The 24,929-nt window shown below is 42.3% G+C and overlaps 1 protein-coding gene across 11 annotated transcripts in view; it reads right to left on the bottom strand.

Moving 5' to 3' along the window:
• The window catches only part of LOC109421864 (putative uncharacterized protein DDB_G0282133), a 539,561-nt gene that overhangs the window by 268,962 nt on the left and 245,670 nt on the right, over positions 1 to 24,929 (bottom strand). For 3 of the 11 annotated variants that reach the window (XM_062845546.1, XM_029861744.2, XM_062845545.1), the window contains exon 1: positions 2,687 to 4,654. The exons of 6 other annotated variants lie outside the window; for them this stretch is intronic. In XM_062845546.1, coding sequence (XP_062701530.1) covers positions 2,687 to 3,699 — 1,013 coding nt within the window. In that variant the 5' untranslated portion in view covers positions 3,700 to 4,654. Of the gene's footprint in view, positions 1 to 2,686; positions 4,657 to 24,929 lie in introns of those variants that run through there. 2 more of the 11 variants (XM_062845544.1, XM_062845547.1) reach the window with 2 other exon arrangements.

Raw genomic sequence — 24,929 nt, 5'->3', positions numbered from 1 at the left:
AGGGTGTAATAAGGAGAGCGGGGATAAACACGAGTGGGACGATCTTCACGAAGTTCGTTCAGCTGCTTGGTTTCGCCGATGATATTGATATTATTGCTCGCAAATTTGAGACGATGGCGGAAACGTACACCCGACTAAAGAGTGAAGCCAGACGAATCGGATTAGTCATTAATGTGTCGAAGACAAAGTAGAGGAATCACCGCGCCCGCCACCCCGAATTCATATCGACGGTGATGAAATCGAGGCGGTTGAAGAATTCGTGTACTTGGGCTCACTGGTGACCGACGACAACGACACCAGCAGAGAAATTCAGAGGCGCATTGTGGCAGGGAATCGTGCCTACTTTGGACTCCGCAGAACTTTACGATCGCATAAAGTTCGCCGTAACACGAAGTTAACTATCTACAAAACGCTGATTAGACCAGTCGTCTTCAATGGGCACGAAACATGGACCCTACGTGCAAAGGACCAACGCGCCCTTGGAGTTTTCGAACGGAAGGTGTTGTGTACGGCGGAGTGCAGATGGAAGACGGGACTTGGAGAAGGCGAATGAACCACGAGCTGCATCAGCTGCTTGGAGAACCAACCATCGTCCATACCGCGAAAATCGGGAGGCTACGATGGGCGGGTCACGTCATCAGGATGTCGGATAGCAACCCGACTAAAATGGTTCTCGAGAGTCATCCGACCGGTACAAGAAGACGTGGAGCGCAGCGAGCTAGGTGGGTCGATCAAGTGGAGGACGATCTGCGGACCCTACGCAGAGTGCGGAACTGGAGACAAACAGCCATGGACCGAGTGGAATGGAGGCGGCTACTATAGGATACTGCAAGATGACGTCACGAAACCGTACACTAACAGTTCAGCGAGCTTGTTTACATGGACTTAGTCTCTGGCGGAGATCCGGCGAAACAGTTTTTCGATACAATTTCAGTAAAACGGTAATTAGACGATTGGTTTTGTTGTAGTAGAGTTGAATATAATCGATACAGTGGTACAAATTCGTTGAAACGCACATACTTCTCAAAACATTCTGTTTATGTTGCTTCATATAAAAAATATGATAATAGCGCTCTAAGTATCACTAGTGATAGTACTTGTAGAAATGCATATCGATATACAAAATTGTGGAATAGTTTTTCAATAACAATTGTGTAAAAAACGAAAAAAGTGCGTTTAAACGAATTTTCCTCCAAAAATAAGACAGTTATTCCCTGATAAAAATAAAACGAATTGAAAAGAATGCCTTGTCACTCGTTCAGATATTATATTACGTGATTGTCTATCAAAATTTATACTAATAAAGTTCAGATGACCTTGAAGTAAAATTTACCGTTCAAAAATGAAGTGCGTTTAAACGAATTTTTACCACTGTATTTCCGTATCATTATGGTTTCGGGACGGAAAACGTAAATTTAATTTTCGCCGCTGGTTAAAAATTCTAACACCTTGTAAACCTAGGGCCCATTTAGCCGAGGCGGTAAACGCACGGGTATTCAGCATGACCATGCTGAGGGTGACGGGTTCGATTCCCGGTCGGTCCAGGATCTTTTCGTAAAGGAAATTTCCTTGACTTCCTTGGGCATAGAGTATCTTCGTGCCTGCCACACGATATACACATGCAAAATGGTCATTGGCAGAGGAAGCTCTCAGTTAAAAACTGTGGAAGTGCTCATAGAACACTAAGCTGAGAAGCAGGCTTTGTCCCAGTGAGGACGTTACGCCAAGAAGAGGAGAGGAGACCTTGTAAACAAGCTCGCTGAACTGTCAAACAAAGTGAGGTTAGATCAGGTGCTTGCAGTACCCTATGTACAGCAGAGGCCACCCCTGATCGGTAAGGTAAGTAAGACTGTGTGCGATAATTGGCGGGGCATTATGTTTCTATGTATATATCGTTCTCAAAGTCCTCTGCAAAGTGATCCTTAATCGGATACAGGAGAAGGTTTACTGCGGTTCAGGGTTAAACAATTTCTGGCTACGCCACTGATCGTTGACAATAAATGTGGTCAAACTTTCACGTTTGTTTGTCTGTGATGTTATTTTAAAGTGACTAGACACTGATAGGTTGTGCGCAAGTATCTATTTATTCAATAGTTTTGATTAGCAAGCGATATTTTCTCACATTGAACTGCTTTGTTTGAATTTTTGTGTTTGTCCCAATGTCACCCCCTAGAAGAATGCCGAAGAAATTACGCCAAGTTAATTAAGCTGTATCATTGTCAAAATTAAAGTTGTCCTAAATAGTCTTAAATAATATTAAATGAACGTGTCATCAGAATTCAACATTGATTTAGAGCTAATATATTGTTGTAACGACCTACAAAGGAATGGACTATGCAATTTTGGCCCAATGACATCCCTACTGACGGTACTGCATTATCGAAGTCTCTAGCCTACTGAACAACTTTGCCGAAAACATGCTCCATTTTTTCAGCGCAATCGCAAGATATACTGATCTCAAAACAGATCACTGGGTGTTCGTGGCTTCCGATCTCAAGAAAGATCTCCAGGCGCTATTGGCCTAAAGTAATGACTGATCTTATGATCCACAAAGTAACTGGTGATTCGCCAGTTGCATACATCTTGCTTGGTATGGTAAGCGTTATACCTCACCGATCCGAGTAACGCTCGCTGCATAACCCCCTAAGACTTCGCCTGTGCGCCTGCCAGGTATGCAATGACTTACCTCTTACTTCTACATTTCCTACACATTTGTACTATCATCCTATCACTTTCGAGCTGCTTCGGTGCGAATGGCGTTATGGGTTTGATGGGGTTAAGCGTTTTCACGGCGTTCATGTTCTTGCAGAAAACGTGTTTCTCGATCTCCTTCATGCCGGCGGCCGTCGAGGCAGCATCCTCGCCGGTACTGGTCGGTGGCCCAGAAGCGGGCGTCTCCACCGACGACGGCGCCGTTTTCTTTGCTTTGGCTTCCTGTTTGGCAATTTTTTCCTTAAAATTTTCATTGTGACGTTGGCTGAAGTAGCCGAGATGGCGAGACTCATGGTGTTCTTCTACGGCTATCACCGCCAAGCGAGTTATGTGGCGTTTTACAATACTGTTGGTTCCAGCATTGGTCTTTGGCGCGGGTTTGATTTCGAACCTTCTGGGGTGAATCTTTGGTGGGAGCACTTCGTAATTCTTTTGTCGCATTTCGATAGAAAGCATGATTCTAATGCGCTTGACTTTTTTGGAACATTTATGGTTTTCTTTGAGATGCTTTTTGACCTGCCTGGTTTCAATTTTGTGCAAACGGTCAAGGATTTTCTTATCTTTGCGATCACTCCATCGTTTGGAGGATTGGAACGTAGCTTGAGCTAGCAAGTTCTGATTCGGATTGGATCTACGCCAAGGAACAAGTTCGAAATTTGGACTAGAATCTCCACTCCACGGATAGTTATTTGTCTCCGAATCTGAATAGCGCAAAATCCAATCCCCATTTAACACGTCTTTCGACTTTGGAATGATGTCTAGTGTTTTAACCCTGGGAAACCTAACACGGTCATTGCGTACGCTAATAGCATCATAGTTGGACTCGAATTCTTTCACCAGTCTGCTGCAGTTATAAATGCTTTGTATCTCATTAATTCGCATCGAGGACAGAATAGAACCGTCACGCACGAAAGACCCAACTGGTGGTGGCTGCTGGTTAAAGCAATTCTGGAACAAGGTTTTCACAAACTGAATAGAGTTTTGCATTTTTGTCCTACGACCATTCCGAGTAGTCCAAAATCTTCAACATTTTGATCGGCAGTAGCAGGGACTCATTTTGGTTCTTCACCCGTACAGGTAACATTGTTTCAACACCACAGCACTTTCGCAATCAATCGAGGAGTTATCGAATTTCCCCCACTGCACTGGGAAAAACGAACCCGGAAAATTTTCACTATTCGACCATACTTTTTTTGCTTCGGCCAATTATTCAAGCCAGCCACTCATAACCAATTACCATGCCCTCACGAAAAAAAACAGGGCCCTCCTAGTGATTTCCGCCCCGCACGCGATGGCAAGCAATTTTTATTAGATCACGATAGGCCCTTGTCCAAACTACCGAATTTGAAAAATCGCGCGCACGTGCACAAACTGGCCACCAGCCAACGGGACGGACGACAAAAGGCCCGACGCGGGCTTCGTTGTCTATAGCGAGAAAGTAAACAACGTACTAACTGCGAGCAGAAATTTTTTGAGCGGCAAACCCGAACATCAAGCAGCGCGGCGCGGCACTCCATTGCATTATTGTGGGCTTCATTCATAACACATGCGCGACGCGCGCGCGCTCATCAACATCGTGCTCAACAGACGCAGAAGCACACACAAAACATCGATGACGACGACGACGACGCGGCTCCACCGACACCGGCAGCGAACGCAAACGCAAGCGTGAGTCAACAATGTTCAGCAGCAACAGCAGTCCTCCCAGAGTGCTGGTAGCATGGGTCCACGAGCAAACAACGCAGAACAAGTGGAGCCTCGCTGCTGCTGCTGCTGCTAATACTTTGAAGTTAGTTGGAAAAGCCGAGAGGAAAATGCCGAAACACAGAGCGCAGACGACAACGACGAAGGGTGCTCGCTCACACTACTGGTGTGGCTTTGCGATGGGAGCCGTGCAAACCACCTAGAGTGCGTATTGAATTCACTGAAGTCTATCTAGATGGGAGACTTTCTGGACATGTTCTTAAGGTTATCAGGAAAGTGAAAAATTATCGCTGCAATAAAGTGATATTAAAGTAACATATGAAACGAGTAATCAAGCGTTACAAAAAATAACTTTTGGTCTGTCTCGAGAGCACGCTTATGTAGGGTATCGCGCCACTTGGGCGGTGGTTTCTATATTCGTCTGTTTGCCACTATAACTCAGTCAATTTTGAACCAATTGACTTGAAATGTTGTACACGGGTAGATACTATACCTATCTCACTGCATTCCAAAAATTGTGTCAATTGGTTTAAGTTAGACTGAGTTATAGCGGGAAACAGACGAAAATAGAAGCCACCGCCCAAGTGGCGCGATCATTGGCGTATCTAGGATTTTTTCCTAGGGGGTGCCCAGGGGGTGCCAGCGTCAGTGGCTTCCATGTTGCTTTTTTGTAAGAAGAAATACCGATCCACCATCAATTTCTTAGTATAATGATATACTGTATCGCGGGAAAAATTGAATACATGAAATTTGTATTTCCAGTTTGAACTTAACTCCTTAAGAATCATCGCGACAACCCCTGTTTTGTGGATTGAAAACAATCAGGTCCATTAGAACATTTTCGAAGCAATTATTAGACGTGTAAATTTCGGAAACTATAAAATATCCACACATTTGCGACATCCTCTTTGTTTTATTGCATGATAACAACCCTTATAAAAATAGTTTTCAAGAAAAATTTAAAGAGTTATAAATACTTGAAATTGCAAAATCAGGATGCGTATTTGCATTTTTGGTTTGACCACAACATTAATGGCTAAAAAGTGTTTTTTTTTAACCCTTATGTGATCGGCAGGGTACCCGGGTAACCAGCACCCATTTAAAATACACGGTGTAGAAAAAAGCAAAAAGTTTGCCGGTCACATAACGGTTAATTAGTTGAATGTTACCACTTGGAAATGAAAATACTTTTACAGAAAAATTGTGAGTATGATTCTCAAAACTACAAAATTCGCACTCGATTATCCGGAACGCTGAAGCTTCACTAACATATTATCAATCCAGTTGAAAACCGGAATTTGGTGCGAGCAAACTTCGATTTTTCTCATTGGGATTACTCTTCAGCAAATCCTTTGGGAATTCTTTTAGTGAAGCCTTTGGTATTTAATCCATTCGACAATGACTCAGGGAACATCCTTACTTTTTTTTTGGAAATATCTCCGGCAAGTCATTTTTTTTGGACTTTCATTATTTAGGCTATTTGGTATTCTTTCGCCAATTCCTCCGAAAACTCCTTCGGAAATTCTCTAATAAATCGCTTCTATGATTTTATTGAAAATTCTTCGGACAATTTCTTCTAGATTTCTTCAGTTTTTATGTAAAGAATTCCTGCAGCAGATAATTTCGAAAACCTTCGGTAATTCCGATGTTGCTTGCATTGAACTTTTTTTTGGGAATTTCATCAGCAATTCATTCGAAAATTTTGGAAACTTCGGTTATTGGGAACTTCTTTGGTAATCCCTTTGGAAATTGATTCGGAAAATTTCTTAGAAATTTCCTTAGGGATTTTTTTTTTGAAAAAAAAAAATATTGGCGCTTCTCTAAAAATTCTGTCAAGGTGATTCTACGGCAATTACTAATGGAGTTCTTTTTGAATGTTCTTCAAAAATTCCTTTGATGGTTTCGGAAAAATATTTGAGAATTTCTTCAAAATTTGCTTTGTTTTTTTATTGAATTTATTTCGGCAATTTATTTTGAGATTGGATTTGGTCAATTTCCTTAAAAAGTCGTAATATTTTCTTCAGGAATTCCTCTGATAATTCTTATATGAATTCTTTTGGCAACTACTTTGAAAGTTCCAGCAATTTCTTTGGGAATTTGTCAGTAAGTTTTTCGTGAATTTCATAGGATTTTCTTTGACCAGGACCAGTTGAGTATTACTGATTTTCGAATTCAGCTATTTTTGGAAGCAATTAATATAAATACAATTGAATCATAAAGAATTCAAAAAAATCCCGATAAAATTGATTAATAAATTTGCAAAATAACTGAAAAAGAAATTGCCGAAATAATTTCAGAGGAATAGCCATTGAAATTATAGAAAAAAAAATCCAAAGAAGTCACTGACGAAATTCTAATGAAACTTCCGCAGAAATTTTCAAAAAAAACAACCATGCTGAAGGAATCCTCAAAGAAATGACCATACTACGGTCTAGCGAATACGGAGTCGTAGGTTCAAATCCCACCAGAACGCGATTTTTTTTTTCGCAGATTCATCTCTCAATTTGTCAATTCTGTGCCTTCTAAGTAATTACAAGTTTTTTCCCGTACATTCCTATAGTATTCCACTAGAGATTTCTCTAGTAATACCTCCTAGAATTTCTTTGGAAATTCCAACTATTCCCGAAATTCGTTTAGGGATTCCTCTAAAGATTTCTACTGGAATTCCTGGAAGAAGTCCAAAAGGATTTCCAGGAGTTAAACCGCGATAAATTTCTATAGTAATCTACGAATAAAAACTCTAGAGGAATTCCTGAACCTGGATGAGCCTTTAGAAAAATCACTGGAAGAATCAAAGGCATTTCTGGAAGTATCCTAGGAAAACTGTCTAGAAGAATCCTAGCAATAATGCCAGGAGAGGGATTCCTACAGATATCACAGTGAGAATTTCTCGAGGAGACCTAGGAGGCATTCCTGAAATATTAGAAGCAGCAGGAATCGCTAATGGAATCCCAGGAGGAGTTCCTGGATGAAAGTCAAGAGGATTTCCTGGGAGAGTCCAATAAGAAATATTTGAAGAAATCCCAGGATGAAAATCTTTTAGGATTTCTAGGAGGAAACACCGAAGGTACTTCTGCAAGGCTCCTAGAAAGATTTCCTTGAACAATCCTTGTAAGTTTTTGAATGACACCCTGAAAAATAATTTCTAGAAGAATTCCGGGAGGTATTATAGTAAGAAATTCTGGAGGAGTCCTAGGAGGAATTGCTGAAAGAACCCATGAGAAATTTATGAGAGAATCTCATATCTTCGATAAAAATTCCTGGAGTAATCACCGGAAAGGTTCTCAAAAAGTCACAGGAAAAATCTCAAGAGGTATTGTTAAAAGGACTCTGGGGTGTGTCATTGTAGAAATCGCAGCAGAAATCCTAGGAGAAATAGCAGGAGGAAACTATACAGGAATTTATAGAGAAACCATATCAAGAATGTCTGGGGGAATCCAAAGAAAAAAAAATCTTTGGAATGCCTAGAGAAGTCCCTGCAAGAACTGCTAGAGGTATTGTGGAAGAATGTATAGAGAAGGCCCTTAAGGAATTGCAGGAGGAATATCTGAAGAAATGTCAGGAAGATTTCCCGGGAGAATTCCAGCTGTAATGCTAGGATAAAATCGTAAAGGAATCACTAGAAGAGTTTCTGAACGTATCATGGTAAGAATTTCTGAAGGAATTGCTGGAAGAACCGCAGAAGGAGTTGTTTGAGGTATTCTTGGAGGAAGGCCAAATGGAGTTTCTTCAGGAATTCCATGAGGAATTTCTGGTGGAATCTTTGAATAAAATCTCTGGAGGAATTCCCGAATGAGTCCTTGGAAAATTCCCTGGTAGACAATCAAAGAAATTTCTGCAAGAATTCCGGGAAGATTACCTGGAAAGATACCAGCAAAAAAGTCAGGAGAAAGCTCTAGAAGATTCCGTAGCATAATTTCTGAACTACCACAGTTAGAATTTATTTAGGAAGAATAGCAGGAAGAATCGCAGGAATTGCTAAAGGAATCCCAGCTGGAATATCTGGAGCAGCGCTTCCCAAAATCAGATTTCGTGGCGACCCCCAAGTGTCGCAGGCTCACTTTTTCTACTCCTTTTAGCGAGCCTGCAAGAGGCTGATGCGCCGCGAAAACGGAGTTTGATAAGCGCGGATCTGGAGGAATTCATAGAATTCCGGGAGGTATCATAGAAGGTATTTCTAGAGAAATCCTAGAATCAGGAATGCCGGGGATATCCTGAGAGAAGTTCCTCTAACAAATGCCTGGAGGAATACCTACAGTTCTCCTTGAAAGAATCGGTAAAAATATACTGGAGGAATCCCTGATGGAATCGCAGAAGGAATTTCTGGAGGAATTTCAAGAAGATTTCCCGAAAGTATTGCAGCAAGTAAGTATGCCAGGTGAAATCCCTGGCAGTATTTCTGAAGGAGTCCTAATGGGAATTGCTTAAACAATTCCAGCTGGAATTCATGGAGGAAGGCCAACAGAAGTTCTTGGAGAAATCTCTTGTGGAATTTCCGGAAAAACCTCTGGAGGAAGTCCTGGATACATCCTGGCAGAAATCTCTGGAAGAACCACCGAAGGGATTTTAAGAAAAATCCCAGGGTGATTTTCTAAAAGAATTTTCGAAAGAACTAGTACCCTAGCAGAATTCCTGAAAGTATCACAGTGAGAATTTTTGGAGAAGTTCTAAGAGAAATTGCTGGAATCCTAGCCACAGTTCCTGGAGGAAGGCCAATATAAGCTCCTGGAGGAATTTTATGCGAAATCTCTTGAAGAATCTCTAAGGGAATTCCTGGAAGAATCCCCGGAGGAACTTCTGAAAGGATCCAATAATCCCACCAGGGATTCCTGGAAAAATTGTAAGAGAAATTTTTAGAAGAATCCCTAGAAGAATTCCAAGAAGCACCATAGTAAGAATTTCGAAAGCCTTCAAGAATTTGAAAGCCTTCAAGAAATTGCTGGATAATTCTCTACAGAAATTTCTAGAATGTTCAACCCTATCAGAACTGCCTGGAGAATTCTGAGGAAAGTTTATTAACGAAATATCAGAAGGAATCCATAAAGAAAGCCTAGAGATTTCACTGCATGAATAGATAAAGGTATTTCTGGAGGAATCCATGGAGAAGTCTGTTGATTGTTCTTACCAATATATTCAAAACGCCAAAACGTACAACAGGTATATAAGTAATTCTGGGTGTGTTTAAGTTTTATTCGAATGTGCCATTGATAAATATTGGAATGTAGGGTAGTGGAGGTATTTTGGACCGGGCAGGTATTTTGGCCCACCTAGGGAGTTTTATGATATTTATCGCATAATCGCTAATAAATCTTGGTAATTTTTTATTGGAACACGAAAAGTATTCAACTATGTGATGACCTTTATTTTGAATGTCAGTTAAATATGCTGTTCAGTATCAAAAATAGAGAAAATGTTTTCACTTCCAATGAAACGCACGGAAAAGCATCAAAAACAAAGAAGGTGACAAATTTGTAGTCGGATTCGAAGAGGTATTAAATTTTACAAATAAATATTTATTTCATGTGAATGTAGTTAGGGCCTTGTAAGAACTCAAAATAAACTGTTCTTAACCTCGGTGGAGCGATAATATTTACTAAAATAGTGGTTTGAGGTATGGCCAAAATATGTTCAACTTAATCAGATGTGGACATATTTTGGACCACCTGTCAGATCCATCTCTCCAGTTCCTTCTAAAGGGAGAAAATATTCATGCCAATGTAATGTACTCTAAAAACAGATAAATAAAATAAGTTAAGACCTTCCGTGATCTGGGTTGTTTTACGTTAATTTTACAATGAGATTGTTGTGGGTTCAATTTGTTCTAACAACTTTTCGCCAAGTTAAAAATTTCGATTCGATTTGTGTCCTAACAACTTTTCGACAAGTTAAAATTTTCTGGTGTTCAGTCATCCAGTTTAGAAAAGTTGTCCTTCTCGGCAATCAGTTGATGACTGAGACAATGTGTTATCTAATGTATGTTTGATAATTTACGTATCATTCAAATTACTTTATTTATGATGGCCTTTCCATTCATTACAATATGTGTGGAACGCCTTTATATTTAGCAAAATCACTAGACTTTTACACTTCTATGAAGCGTTACGTGATTTATGCATGGTGAATGACGTCATGCAATAGTTAATAAATACACGTTTTGCGTAACATTTTTTTTTATGATTTTTTATCATACAATGCGTAATAACTGACAATTGCAACAAAATTTAATCTTTTTTTATCATTACGTAATTTTTAAACGTTCCCTGCCTCAAAAAATGAATAGAAAAGATGTAAACTTCACGTAGTTTTAACTATGTTTAAATTTTTGCTGAGGTGGCATTCATTTCATCAATTAATTGAAGTTTAATTTGGTGGGCCAAAATATGTGCACTTGGTGGTCCAAAATAGAAGCCCAAGATCCTTCAGGAGTTTTGATACTTCTTGTATTTACAACAACAATTTTAAGTGCTGGTTGGCCTTTTTCGATAGAAAACATGTTGCTCTACGTAATGCTTACTGAAATTATCCATATTTTGAAGTAGAAACTTTCTCTTTTCGCTGAATTGTTCATCCACTTCCTAAAGGGGTCCAAAATACCTCCCTTACCCAATTGTGCGAAATTTTAAATTTTGGTGACTGTCAAAAACTCTAGGGGGTGCCAAATTTGTTCTAGGGGGTGCCAGGCACCCCTGGAACCCCCCCTAGCTACGCCAATGGGCGTGATTCCCTATCTCTGACAGATTTTGGGCCGCTGAATCCGGATCTGGGCTCATATTTGTTCCAGCACATCATAATTTTGAGTTATACCTCAATTTATAGGGCAAAATATGCGTTTTTAGGCCGTTTTGACTTCAAATCATTCAGCATGGAAATGTATTTTGTAAGGATAAATTGGTCAATTAACATCTAAATTAACGACTCATGCAAAATATTTCGATTTACCAAATCGAATTTGATAGTTTTAAGGCTCAAGCATGCGTCATCACTTTTTTGGAAAATAAAAAGCAGTTTTCTCGCTGTAAATCAAAACATCGACCATGAAAATATATTCACTGCATTCTATTCCTCATGAGGAGTACAGTGAATATATTTTCATAGCAAAAACTTTTGTTTTGAACGAAAAAACTGCTTACAAATGTTTGATGATGACGATGATTTCAATGACGAATTGTTCAACGTTAATCGATTTATGTTAGGTACGCTATTTCCCATACAATTCACCCACCAAAAGTTGCATGCAAGTTAACATACTAACATAAAATGCTTAAATCTATCAAATTTGATTTGGTAAAACGAAATATTTTGTATGAGTTGTTAATTTAGATGTTAATTGACCAATTTACCTTTTGATTGCTTAAAAAAATATGTCCATGCCTAATGGTTTGTAGTCAAAAAAGCCCAAGATCGCATATTCTGCCCTATAAATTGAGGTAAAGCTCAAAATTGTGACGTGCTGGAGAAATTCTGAGCCCGGATTCGGATTCAGCGGCCCAAAATGTGTCAGAGACACATAAGTTTGCTTTTGAGACAAAAAAAAGTTGCGCTGTGTAATCAAAAGCTTTTTTAGGTCTAGACTAACAAGAAACCCTTTTTTTTTTTATTCTACCTAGCGTGTTACTAATCTTCTCAGGGGCTGTCCATAAACCACGTGGTCATAAGGGGGGGAGGGGTCGGCAAATGAGCATTTTGTATGGACGAATAAAAAAAATTGTATGGACTAATGACCACGGGGGGGGTTGAGAAGTCCCAAAAAAAATGACCACGTGGTTTATGGACAGCCCTTGAGTCTTTCACATTGTTTGTACAAGAACGACCACTGTGGAGCGGACCTGGTACAATGGTTGGAACACTTGACTATCACGCCGAGGACCTGGGATCGAATCCCACTCCCGACAAACTCGCCAAATGTGAGTTCTTCCTTATTGGAAGGAAGTAAAGCGTGGGTCCCAAGATGAACTAGCCTAGGGCTAAAAATCTAGTTAATACAGAAAAAAAAGAACTAACACTGATAGTGGCACTCTGACCATATCCAAGGAGTTTGCTGTGAACTGATGCAATACGATTGGCAGTTATATTTGTGAACAACTTATAGTCTGTATTTAGGAGGCTAATTGGTCTGAGAACATCAATTGTACGTCTGCAGCCTTTCTTGGGAATCAGCGTAATGATTGCGGGTGAAAAAATTTTATGTGGACTGGAGTTGCCAGAAAGATAAGAATTGAATAATTTTACTAAATCATCTTTAACCATGTCGAAATTTGTAATGCAAAATTCGTACGACAGCCCATCCGGGCCGGGAAATACACTAGAACGCCAATGGCGCTGTACACAGTTTTCCTATTTAATTATTTTAATAACTTTAGTTGTAATAATTGATTATTTTTAAATGCCCATCTTGTAAAGTACCTTTTGTTTTGTTAAACAAAATTCATTTGACACTTATAGTACCGCTACTGACGCTGTAAGGGCGAGGCAAACTAGATGTTAGTCACATGAACGGTCGCGACATTGGATTTCTGTGGCTGATTATTCTAATGAATAAATCTTCCAATAGCCAATGTTATCTTCCAATAAATCTTCCTGTCGTCTGACATTATACTTTACTAAGAGTGCATGATTGCCCGTGTAGCTGCCGGCTTAGAATAGCACTACGGACAACCTGTTCCAGGGGGTAAAAGTCCACCAAACAGGTAACCCCAATCCAAGGTGTCAGGCGACCCGTGCTGAGGGATGAATGGTTGAGGGGGTTTAAAAGATGCTCGATCTTTAACGGAGCCCGTAGCGTTGGTAGATCGCCTTTTTGGGTTGCGTTGCGGTGATAGATCTACCAAACCGAAATCTAGTGTCGTCCCATTTTTCAATTTTGGAATATGCGTTCTGGTAATTCAAGGAATTATAGTATTTAGTCCTTACTACTGGTGTTTTGGTGACTTCCAGTTTTTGAATAAAACTGAGTTTACCAACTTTACTTTGCATATAGTTAAAAACCTCACCATCTGAGGCTAAACTCAATGCAAAGGAAATCAAATTGGGTTAGGGATCCATGTATGTACTAACTCTTCGAAGACTGGAAAGTGCTAGTACGCAAGGAACATGCTAGAATCCTTATTACTGAACACATGTTCCATTATTGGAATGAAATTGCTGCTAATGTTAAAACCCGGGTCCTAAACTTCCTACTGGGGAGAATTTAGCAGTATTTAAAACAAGGGTGATGCTAGGTTTCCGACGCATGGCCCATATCAGTACTCTTGTTGTTTTCTAAGAAAACAAAACAAAAACTGTATCAAAATCGATACTTTATTGCCCCTCAATGGCAATTGAGTAATGCGACATGCACTACACTAAGGATACGGGTAATGTCACAATAGATCTAAAAACTGGTCGCAGTGACAAACCCGAACAGGAATAAAAAAAAGAGTGCATGATAGTCAGAAAAAGGGACTGCAATTGTTTTAACTTCACGTATATCGTCAACCAATTCTTGAGGTCCATAAGCACGATGAAGTCGAGATGCACTGTCTCCCCTATAAAAGGTGTACTCATCACATTTTTAGGTATGTGCAAGATCTTTAAGATTAAAAGAATTAACAAGATGTCGGAGACCTTTTGAAAAGTTCTTAACAGTGCTATTGGAGTCTGTTGGATTCAAAATGCAGTTAAAACTACCTATAACTACAGAAAATCTGCAGTTGCGTCTGCTCAAATGCACGGCCATTTGTTTAGTGAAAAGATCATTTCGTAATTTCTTCTTTTTTGATCCGGAATGAGCATACACATTAAAGAAATTTATTTCCAATATACAAATTCATGTAAGTGCTCAGAAGAACACTAAGTTGAAGAGAGGCAGGCCAAGTTCCAGTGGGAACGTAGAGCCTCAAAGAAGTAGAAGTGAAAAAATATAGGACAGTGGATGCGTATGATACAAACAGACATTTATTTGTTCAACAACATCAAGAAATCCCTTTGAAATTTTGCATACAAACTTTAGAGGCACAAATCTGACGAACGAAGCATCGAATCAAGCCGTACTCCCGTACTCGTAAATCTTGGCTTTGCTCACTTGCAAAAAGAGGCAGCTTTTTCAAATCAAGAGCATTTGTTTACGATTTTTTAAGATTGGTGCTCTTGAAAACGTGATTAGGGGACCAAGTCGAGTTTGTATTCTCTGATGTTTCTGCTTAAGACAAGACATAATCAACAATAGTAGGCCACAATACTCGGTTTGTGGCTGCCGCTCTCCATCCTCGGTCGCGCCCAATGCTCGCCATGTCACGCTCCACCTGGTTCGCCCATCGTACTCTCTGCGCTCCACGCCTTCTTGTGCCAACCGGATCAGTTGCAAACAATAGCTTTGCACGGTTGTTGTCCGGCATTCTTGCAGTATGCCCTGCTCACCGCATCCTTCCGGCTTTGGCCATCTTCAGAATGCTGGGTTCTGCGTAAAGTGCAGCAAGCTCGTGGTTCATCCTTCTCCGCCACACACCGTTCTCCTGCACACCGCCGAAGATCGTCCTTAGCACGCGTCGCTCGAAAACTCCGAGTGCTTGCAGGTCCTCCTCAAGCATGGTCCATGTCTCGTGCCCGTAGAGGACCACCGGTCTTATTAGCGTTTTGTACATGGTGCATTTGGTGCGTGGGTGAATCTTTGTCCACCGCAGTTTCTTCTGGAGCCCGTAGTAGGCCCAACTTCCGCTGATGTTGCGCCTCCGAATTTCACGGCTGTCAGCCGTCAGTAAGGATCCGAGGTAGACATATTCCTCCACTACCTCGAAAGTATCCCCGTCTATCGTAACATTACTACCCAGACGGATCCGGTCGTGTTCGGTTCCGCCTACCAACATGTACTTTGTTTTTGAGGCATTCATCACCAGTCCGACCTTTGCTGCTTCGCGTTTCAGGCGAGTGAACAGCTCTGCCACCATTCCAAATGTTTTGGCAATAATGTCCATGTCGTCCGCAAAGCACACAAATTGACCGGATTTTGTGAAAATCGTTCCCCGGCTGTTGATCCCGGCTCATAGCATCACACCTTCCAGACCGATGCTGAGAGTCCATCACCTTGTCGCAGTCCTCGGCGAGATTCGAATGAACCGGATAGTTCACCCGAAACCCTTACGTAAACGTAAATGTCCATCGTTGCTTTAATCAGTCTAGTCAGCTTCCCAGGAAAACCGTTTTCATCCATGATTCTCCATAGTTCTGCGCGGTCGACAGTATGCCGCTTTGAAGTCGATGAACAGGTGATGCGTGTGGACTTGATATTCACGGCATTTCTGGAGGAATGGAGTACGGTAAAGATCTGGTCCGTTGTCGACCGGCCGTCGATGATCAAGCCGGGATAAATTCGCACGAACTCATTCGTTTTAGGTGACAGACGACGGGAGATGATCTGGAATAGCAATTTGTAGGCAGCATTCTAAATAGTGATCGCCCTGAAAATCTCACATTCCAAATGGTCGCCTTTCTTGTGAATAATGGGGCAGATCACCCCTTCCTTCCACTCCCCCGGTAGCTGTTCGGTTTTCCAGATCCTGATGATCAGCCGATGCAGACAGGTGGCCAACATTTCCGGACCCACCTTGATGAGTTCTGGTGCGATGCCGTCCTTACCAGCCGCTTTGTTGTTTTTGAGCTGATGGATGGCATCCTTAACTTCCCTCAGCGTGGGAGTTGGTTCGTTCCCGCCCTCTGCTGCACCAACATAGTTGTTTCCTTCGCTGCCTTGGTTCTCCGTGCCTACATTCTCTTCGCCATTCAGGTGCTCGTCAAAGTGCTGCTTCACCTTTCGATCACCTCACGTTTGTCCGTCGGAACCCAGACAACCAGTAATCGTATAAGATGTTGCATAAGATGATAAAGTGGAGGCTCTATGCGTGCATGCCTCCATTTAGGCGCATGTAAAATGTACGCATATCGCCTCCACTTTATCATCTTATGTAACATCTTATACGATCACTGGTTGACTGGGAAGGCTCCCGTCCTTATCCCTGTAGATTGCGGCTTGCGGCACGTAGCCTTTGCGGGATGCGTTGAGCTTCTGGTAGAACTTACGTGTTTCTTGTGAACGGCACAACAGTTCCATTTCCTCGCACTCCGCTTCTTCCAGGCGGCGCTTTTTCTCCCGGAAGAGGCGGGTCTGCTGATTCCGCTTCAGTCTGCATCGCTCCACATTCTGTCGGGTTCCATGCTGCAGCATTACCATCCGCGATTCATCCTTCTCTTCCAGAACCGCTCTGCACTCCGCGTCGAACCAATCGTTTCGTCGACTCCGTCCTGCGTACCCGATAGTGCTCTCGGCTGCGTTGTTGATGGCTGCTTTGACTGTACTCCAGCAGCCCTTTAGAGGGGCCACATCGAGCACACTCTCGTACGGCAACGCTGCCTCGAGATTCTGCGCGTATGTGGTGGCGACATTCGGTTGCTTCAGTAGCGCTAGATCGTACCGGGGCGGCCGCCGGTACTGTACATTGTTAATAACGGAGAATTTTGGACACAGTTCAACCAACAACAGGTAATCGATATTAGCGCCACGATAGGTCCTGACGTCGATAACACAGACAAACAGACGTAACACCTTGAACGATTTTCATGAAAATCCATCGCCCAGTTCACACTACCATCACCTGGTGGAAAAGTTGCACGGATCACTGTGTTGTGCAGTATCGTCAACAGAAGGCGCTAGTGTGGAACGTCAAACGCATAGGAAAACGATGCGCGCGCCTCTGGTTGTGAAAGCCACAACTATGAAAATTTAAAATGATCATTAAATGCGTGGTCGATGGAAATTTCGCAAGTGTTACGTCTGTTTGTCTGTGTCGATAATGTCGGAGAAGTGCCGTCCATCAATCAGAACGTGGTCGATTTGCGATTCCGTTTGTTGTGGTGATCTCCAGGTGTAACGATACGGGAGGCTTTGCTGGAAGAAGGTGCTACGAATGGCCTGGCCATGTTCTTGGAGGCGGCGAAATCGATGAGGCGTAGGCCATTTTCGTTCGTCAGCGGGTGGGCGCTGAACTTTCCATTCATCGGTCTGAATTCCTCCTCCTGCCCTACCTGAGCGTTTAGTTTCCCTATGATGATCTTGACGTCGTGGTTTTGGCGTAAGGTACACCGGGGCAAGTTGAAACGGGTGGGGCAAGATGAAACGCGAAGTTTTAAAATAGATTTCAATACAATTTAGAAATGTTTCTTTCGTCAAAAGTTTGTTTCAATCAAAAATTATATGTTATGGCATTCGAGCTATTCACCAGCATTGGATAACCTCATGTTAACCCGCTGTTTCATTTTGCCCCACCCGTTTCAACTTGCCCCGGTGTACCTTACTCGCGTTCGAGATGCGCGTAAAAAGCGTTCTTGTCATCATCAGTACTTCCGGAGTGTACAGCACGTTTATTATGCTGATGTTGAAGAATCGGCCCTTGATCCTCAACCTGCACATTCTCTTCGTCGATCGGCCACCAACCGATCACGCGCCTCTGCATGTCGCCCGTCACTATAAAAGCTGTTCCCAGCTAACATGTTTTGCCAACTCTGATAGATGGTATGATAACCTCTAAACGTTCGCACCATAGATATTGTACAACACACACCTCCTGCAGCCCTACGATTCCGAACCCGCGGTCCTTCAGTATATCGGCCAGTATACGGGTGCTCCCGATGATGTTGAGAGATTTCCAGCTTCCAACCGCAAGTCTCTTTTCATCGCTGTGGTCGTCGCCATTGTTATCGGTTCGCATTCTTCTCTTGTTGATTTTTCGGTGCTAGTCTTTTTTTACGGCTGGCTCGCAGGGCCTAACACCAACCCACTAACCCAGGGAGCTGGGCTTACCTTCACGGAAGCTGCATTGGCATTTCCTCCAACTTCAGTGCTAAATAGCTAGGCTCAAGGGCCAGTCTTCGTCGGGGTGGTGTTTTTAATATGGGCGGAGATAATATTTTACCTGAGCTTCCACCCCCGATAACCGTTAAAAATGTCAGTTAGTTCGGTTCGCTGGTTTCCGAGATGACAGTTCGAAAATTAGTTGTCAAAAAAAATAGTGTTTCACGAGAATGGTTCTAGTTTCACGAAACATTAACCAATCGAGCTCAAATTTGTACCAATGTTGCACACATAATAGGTTGACAAACAGTCAAAATTTGAGAATGTTTGATGTTCTCTATGAAAAGTTACAGCATGTTGAACTTTTTTGTGAGAGAAAAAAAGTTGCCTATCTCAAACATTTTGGCCACCCCCTGTATATTCCAATACTTTTCGAGAGTAAAGTAACATAACACACAATAACAAACAAAGCTCCATTCCAGACAAAAAAGCACGAAAAACAGTCAGTCCAATCCATAAGCGTCTGCATAATTACCCGCCGGAGAGTGCGAGTGTGCGCTTGCGCTGCTGTGGTGCTCCCTCGATCAATCGGTTCGTTACGATTGGTGAACCTGTTGAATTAGTCATGACGACGGCCAAATGTGCGCGCCACACTGTCTTTCATGTTCATTCTTTCCCGGTCTATTGTCGGCTGGTAAGTCTGGAACGCTATCAGTTTGCTTTTCAATGCGGGTGGTACTGACTGAGACAAAGCGTCTGTCTGGCAGGTGACTTTCATGGTAGCATGTGGCTTGTAACATTCGGGACGGGAGTCGCTTTAGCAGACTAGCAGTAATTTGTTTATTTTTAAACTGGAAACCAATTGGTCCACTAAAATTGTATTCACATCTTGGTAGGTATCTAATGAGAAAAATCATCCATGGAATAGCTGTTACTCGTACTAGTCTTTGCCTGGTATCAACCATGCAGCTGTTTTGCATGGGAAACAAAGCAGGGAAATTATACTTACTGCATATCTATTGAGTTCGACTTGAGCAAACACAACTGGTGCATCTATGTATGTACCATGGAAGAGTTTTTCATATTGGCGTCCCTTCAAGAGAAATACCGTCAAGCGAGGCTACTATTGAAACAGGAGTCAGTAATTTAATCAGCCACAATGTAAAGAAAATATGTTGACATTTTAAGTAATTCATTCTTGGTAGTGTATTTATGTAATACAGTTTGATAAGAACATCACTTTTACAACTAGAAAGTACGATTTTATTTTCAAACAATCGCAAGCACAAAAACATACCGGCAAAAAACGATTAAGATTGCTTCAATGAATTGATTAATGAATTAGTAATATGGAACGAGCTCACCACCCATATATATTGGAACTGCTTATTTACTGCAGTACTGTTAAAGTAAAAAAAGATAAACTGCTCCTACGTCCAATATTAAAAGTTCATAAAACATAAAAACCTCAGTTTAAAATCTTACAAATTCTAATATAAAAAAGGAAGATATCTAGATCATATGCGGATCCGGAACAATGATTAATCAGTTTTCCAAAAAAAAAAAAAAAAAAAAAAACAAAATCAACATAACAACACGGAAAAAAAATACTTGTGTTGCTGTCTATCCATCCGCATATAATTCTCATCGCTGGATCAACCAAAGAAACTTCACTCGACGGTAGAAGCTCTCGTTTATTTAGCCCTCCCGCTAGTTACAACCTGTTATGAGGATATTGACCTTCGATTAACTCCCACCCGGCATACCTGCTGCCGATGGTGCGGCTTGCGTGTTTCCGGTCAAAGTTGGCAATTCTCACCCGCATTGCATCACTTACTTACATATAGGCGTTTTCTGTTGCCCGTGGGAACAGAACGGTTCTCGTTGTTTCAACTAACATGAGCAGAGCATTCTGCATTTCAGAGCATGACTTAACCCGCACTTGGCACTGGGAAAGGTGATGAACATCGCACGTTCGCATAATGATTCAATTTGATCTGGGTGGTGCGATGTGGCACGTATTACTAACGGATCATAATTAGTTTGACCTATTTTGCCGGCCATCATGGAAAGGTGATCTACGACGCGCTGAATTTGGATCGCGACTTATTTGCATATGCGCAATTGTGCTCTCGTAGTACAAAGTTTACTCCGAAAAAAGAGGTAGGACCATTGCTGATGGTCCGCGAGAACCCAAGCGGAAAATTCTATCACCTAATGAAACTCTTCCTCTGCCGTTTAATGAAGTGATTTACGAGTAAGATGTCTGGTTGTAGACTTTTAATTGTCGAATGGAATGGGAGTTCCGCGAAGAAGAAGTGTGGTAATTAAGAAAAAAAAACAAATAAGAGGGCTTCACGGCGTCACGCGTCTGAGTATGGCGAAAAAAAGAAAGACAAACGGAAAGGTGAGACAATTTAAATTACGCTTCGTTTATGTATCTTTGGTAAAGCCTACAAAATTAAGCAATTTTAAAAGATTTGTATTCTTAATTTATGTGAAATTGTGCTGATGGAGCTACTTTTTTCCACTTTGGGTAGAACTTCACATTATCATAGGCGCTAATTCCCGTCATATCAGACGAAAAATTGCCAATAATTACAGATATCCCAACCTACCTTTGCCAATGGTTCGTTAGATGGAAGCAAAAACATGTAGACTATCAATATCCAGCCCTATAGCACTGGAATAATGAATAACTACGCCGAAATTTCACGTTTCAACATCACTCTTATTTACTAGTTGATTTTTTTCTCGTTTTGCATACGACGAAGGCAACCGCATGAAAGCAACAGCTAGCCGAATAGTACTTCATCACCGTTCAATTTTCACTTCGTCAGATTCACTTGTTGAACCAACCTTCAGTTGACACTCCACAAAAGCTCTGTGGAACTTGAAAGTCAGATTTCACTTTTGCAGAATGTAGCAAAAGATGTTCATTTGATCAAATAGATCACTTTTTTCATCGGTAAAATGTAAACAACAAGTTTCCTTCGTCTAGGGAGGATGCAAGCAACTGTGTGCATGGATTTTCTGCATACGAAAAAATAGTATTTCACAAACACAAAGATAGATTTCTTCGTTGCACTGTGATGGCGTATTATGAGCAGGTGGGCAAAAATATTATGATTTTTTTTTTGTTTTGGTAATCATCTTGATAGTCATTCTAAAGCTACATCCATCTCAATGTAAAAAGTTTTCTGCTTTGAACACATAATTCGATTTGGATTGCGAAGAATTTGACCGACTTTTCGAATAAGATGTGCCAGAATTTGAATTCAGGTTGTGCCCGAAATATACGTGGACTAGTCGGATGTAGGGGTCTCCAGTTAGCCTAGTGGTTAAGGCTATGGATAGCTAATCCGGAGACGGCGGGTTCGATTCCCATTCCGGTCGGGAAAATTTTCTCAACTCCCTGGGCATAGTGTATCTTTGTACTTGCCACACAATATACAAATTCATGCAATGGCTTGTGCAATGGCAGACAAAGAAAGCCTTTCAATAGGACAGATCGGTGAAGTACTAGATTTGTAGTAATGAGCTGAATTTTAGTATGGTGAGAAGGCCAATTCTCCGTTTTTGCAGTGAAATGGTACAAAAAGCGTGGGTATTATGATTCCTTGCCTAATTTGATGCTGTTTGAGCAAAACTTTGGGCAATAGTGTTGTTGTTTTCTCCATTTCTTGCAACATAAACAATATAGTTATCCAAAGTTTTGCTCAAAGAGCATCAAATTAGCCAAGGAATCATAATACCCACGCTTTTTACACCATTTCATTGCAGAAACGGAGAATTGACCTTCTCACCATACTAAAATTCAGCTCATTACTACAAATCTAGTACTACACCGAACGTGCCCCATTAATAACTGTGGAAATGCTCAAAGAACAATAATTTGAAGCGAGGCAGGCAAAGTCCCAGTGGGGACGTAGAGCCAAACAGAAGAAGAAGTCGGAGGCAGAATTCGAGGGACTATCATTCAATGTTATTGTTTTAAGGAAATTGCAGCTCTTTCACAATATTTTGACATGATATGGAAGATATTTAGAAATTAGTAATTGAAACCAAATTGGCCATGAGACATTAGACGAGGTGCGATAATAAACTCGATAATTATTGGTCGGTGCTTAACTAAACGGGAATTAGATAAAACCCTTATTTGAAAAGATTTAATGTCTGAATTTCCCGTATCAGTAGATACTTCCTTAAACCTGGCTGAAATGACTATCTATTTCTTCAGAAAAACCTGTAATGATGCCAGCAAATTGTTTCCATGAATATATTGATATTATGCTTGAGCAGCTTGCTGGGTAGAATAAATACCCATCCTTTCTGAAAAGTGGAAATCAGAGAGTTATGTTCAATTGGCGTTGCTCACATAATCGTTTATTCCCCACATTCGGACGACTGATCATTGGCCGAGCACTAGGGTAAAACTGTAAGTAAAATTGTGCACTACAGTTATTCGGAAATTTATGAGATCACTATGCAGCCATTCCATAGAAAAATGATATAGTGCATCTCCGATTGTCGTGAAACTTGGTGGGTTCGTAGTTCTTCGAAAATAATCAGACCCGTATTTTTTTATTTCGTCATTAGGGTGACCAGTCGTCCGATAGAGTGATCCTAAAAACCAAGGTTTTAAAAAACTAAAAAACTTTTTCAAAAAATCATAATTTTTGAGCCAGAACTCCGTCCGGACCTGGGGTCTTACCTACGCTAAGGGACTTAGCTATCCCCGCAAGTTCCACATCGGTGACCCTCTCCTCATCGCCAGCCCCAGTCCCCGGCTGTCCTACGAAAGGAGGCCAAGGACTAGGATCATGACGCGAAAAAAGTCCTCCAATGATCCCCTCCAACATCTCTGGAGAATGCTCTGTAGGAGCCATCACACCTCTCGTCTTGGCCATAACGATCCTGTAGGCGTCACCCCACATGTTCGTATTGGCACTCTGCCAGAGACCCTCAAAGCAGGCCTTTTTGCTTGCTCTTATCTCGGTCTTAAGCGCGGCTTTTGCAGCGGCGAACACCACCCGCCGCTCGTTTCGCTCTTCCTCTGATCGTGCTCGCTGCATCCACCGCCTAGCCCGTAGGCAGGCGCGGTGCAGGTCCGCAATCGCGTCGGTCCACCAGTAAGCCGGTGGCCTCCCATTTCTAGGGTGGACTCGCCTAGGCATGGTCGCATCACACACACGTGAGAGCACCGCTACCAGCTCGTCACCGTCTAAACCGATTAAGTTTCGCTCACGGCGGAGTGCCTCCCTAAATACCTCTTCGCCGAAGTATGATGTCTTCCACCTGCGAGGGCTTGGCCTTGACCTAGCCGCCTCTTCTTCTATCCGCTGTCTGCTGTTGTTGTAGTCGATACTGTAGCGAACCGCCAGGTGGTCGCTGTGAGTGTAGCCATCATCTACTCTCCAGTTCGAACTACTTGTTAGGCCAGACTTGTTAGACTACAAAAGGTCACGTAAATAATTGACTCCGCTCCGTTTCGACTATAGGTACTCTTGGAACCGACGTTAGCCAAGTCGACATCTAAGATGACCAGTGTTTCTAGCAGGATCTGACCCCGCTGGTTCGTGAAACGGCTTCCCCTTTCCTTAGCCCAGGCATGGAAGTCACTCGCTATTACCAACGGCCTTCGCCCTGTTAGCACGGTTGTTAAGCGGTCCAGCATTTGCGTGAACCGCTCGATCGGCCACCGCGGAGGCGCATAACAGCTACAGAAGAAGACCCCGTTTACTTTGGCGACCACGAAGCCCTCATAGGTAGTAGACACCAACTCCTGCACGGGGTATTTACCCGTCGTCCATATCGCCGCCATTTTCCTGGTCCATCCGAGACCCAGTTGCCGGCGGGTACTCGGTATGGGTCCGATATGATGGCTATATCCGTCTCCCACTCAGAAACCGCCTGACAAAGAAGGCTTCCGTTTGGGTGAACTTCGGCACTTTCTCAATTGCAGGCTCCGCTGCTGCCGCAGTCAGCAACGCGAGTACCGCGTGCTCCTGCTTGGCATCATCGATCGACACCCTAAGTCGAAGCAAGGCCGTTTTCAGGTCCTTGCTTTTGTTCGACTTAGTGGACGCAAAGTCGATGATTTTGCCAAGCTGCTGCTCAGCCACCTCTATTGCGGACCGTCCTTTGGATTTTTGGTTGACGGCCCTCATCAACCACGCTCCGTCCATAACCTCCACCGGCTGTACCTATGTTGAGTCGCATCACAGTGGTTCAGGTTCAGCTGCGTTACCTGCACTGTGATTTGTTGTTCACTGCGGCTTTCTTGAAGGCCGGGCACCCTGGACCACCCATCGCATGTATGTTTTTCGAGGATTTCCCGGTACAGATCATGCAGATGGGCGGACTCGTGCAGCTTTGGGCCTTATGACCTTCAGCGCCGCATCGCCTGCACAGTTTGCGCCTGTCGGGGCAGTCCCACGACTTGTGTCCTGGTTCCAGACACCTGAAGCAAACCTCTGGTGGCTCGTGGAATGTTAGGTGACATACACACCAGCCCACCTTTATACTCTTTTAACGGACTTTTTAACATCCGCCACAGGTAGCTGAACCAAAGCTATCTGTGTCCCTGCTGGCCCTCTACGTAGCTTAACGGCTGCGACGGCCACCTGCACATCGCTCTATTGCTGCAGTGTCGATACGAGCTATTCCACTTCGGTGATCTCATCAATGTCCT

This window comes from Aedes albopictus, chromosome 1 (genome assembly GCF_035046485.1).
Source record: "Aedes albopictus strain Foshan chromosome 1, AalbF5, whole genome shotgun sequence".
Lineage (NCBI taxonomy): Eukaryota > Metazoa > Arthropoda > Insecta > Diptera > Culicidae > Aedes > Aedes albopictus.
This window is presented reverse-complemented; position numbering and strand designations above follow the sequence as displayed.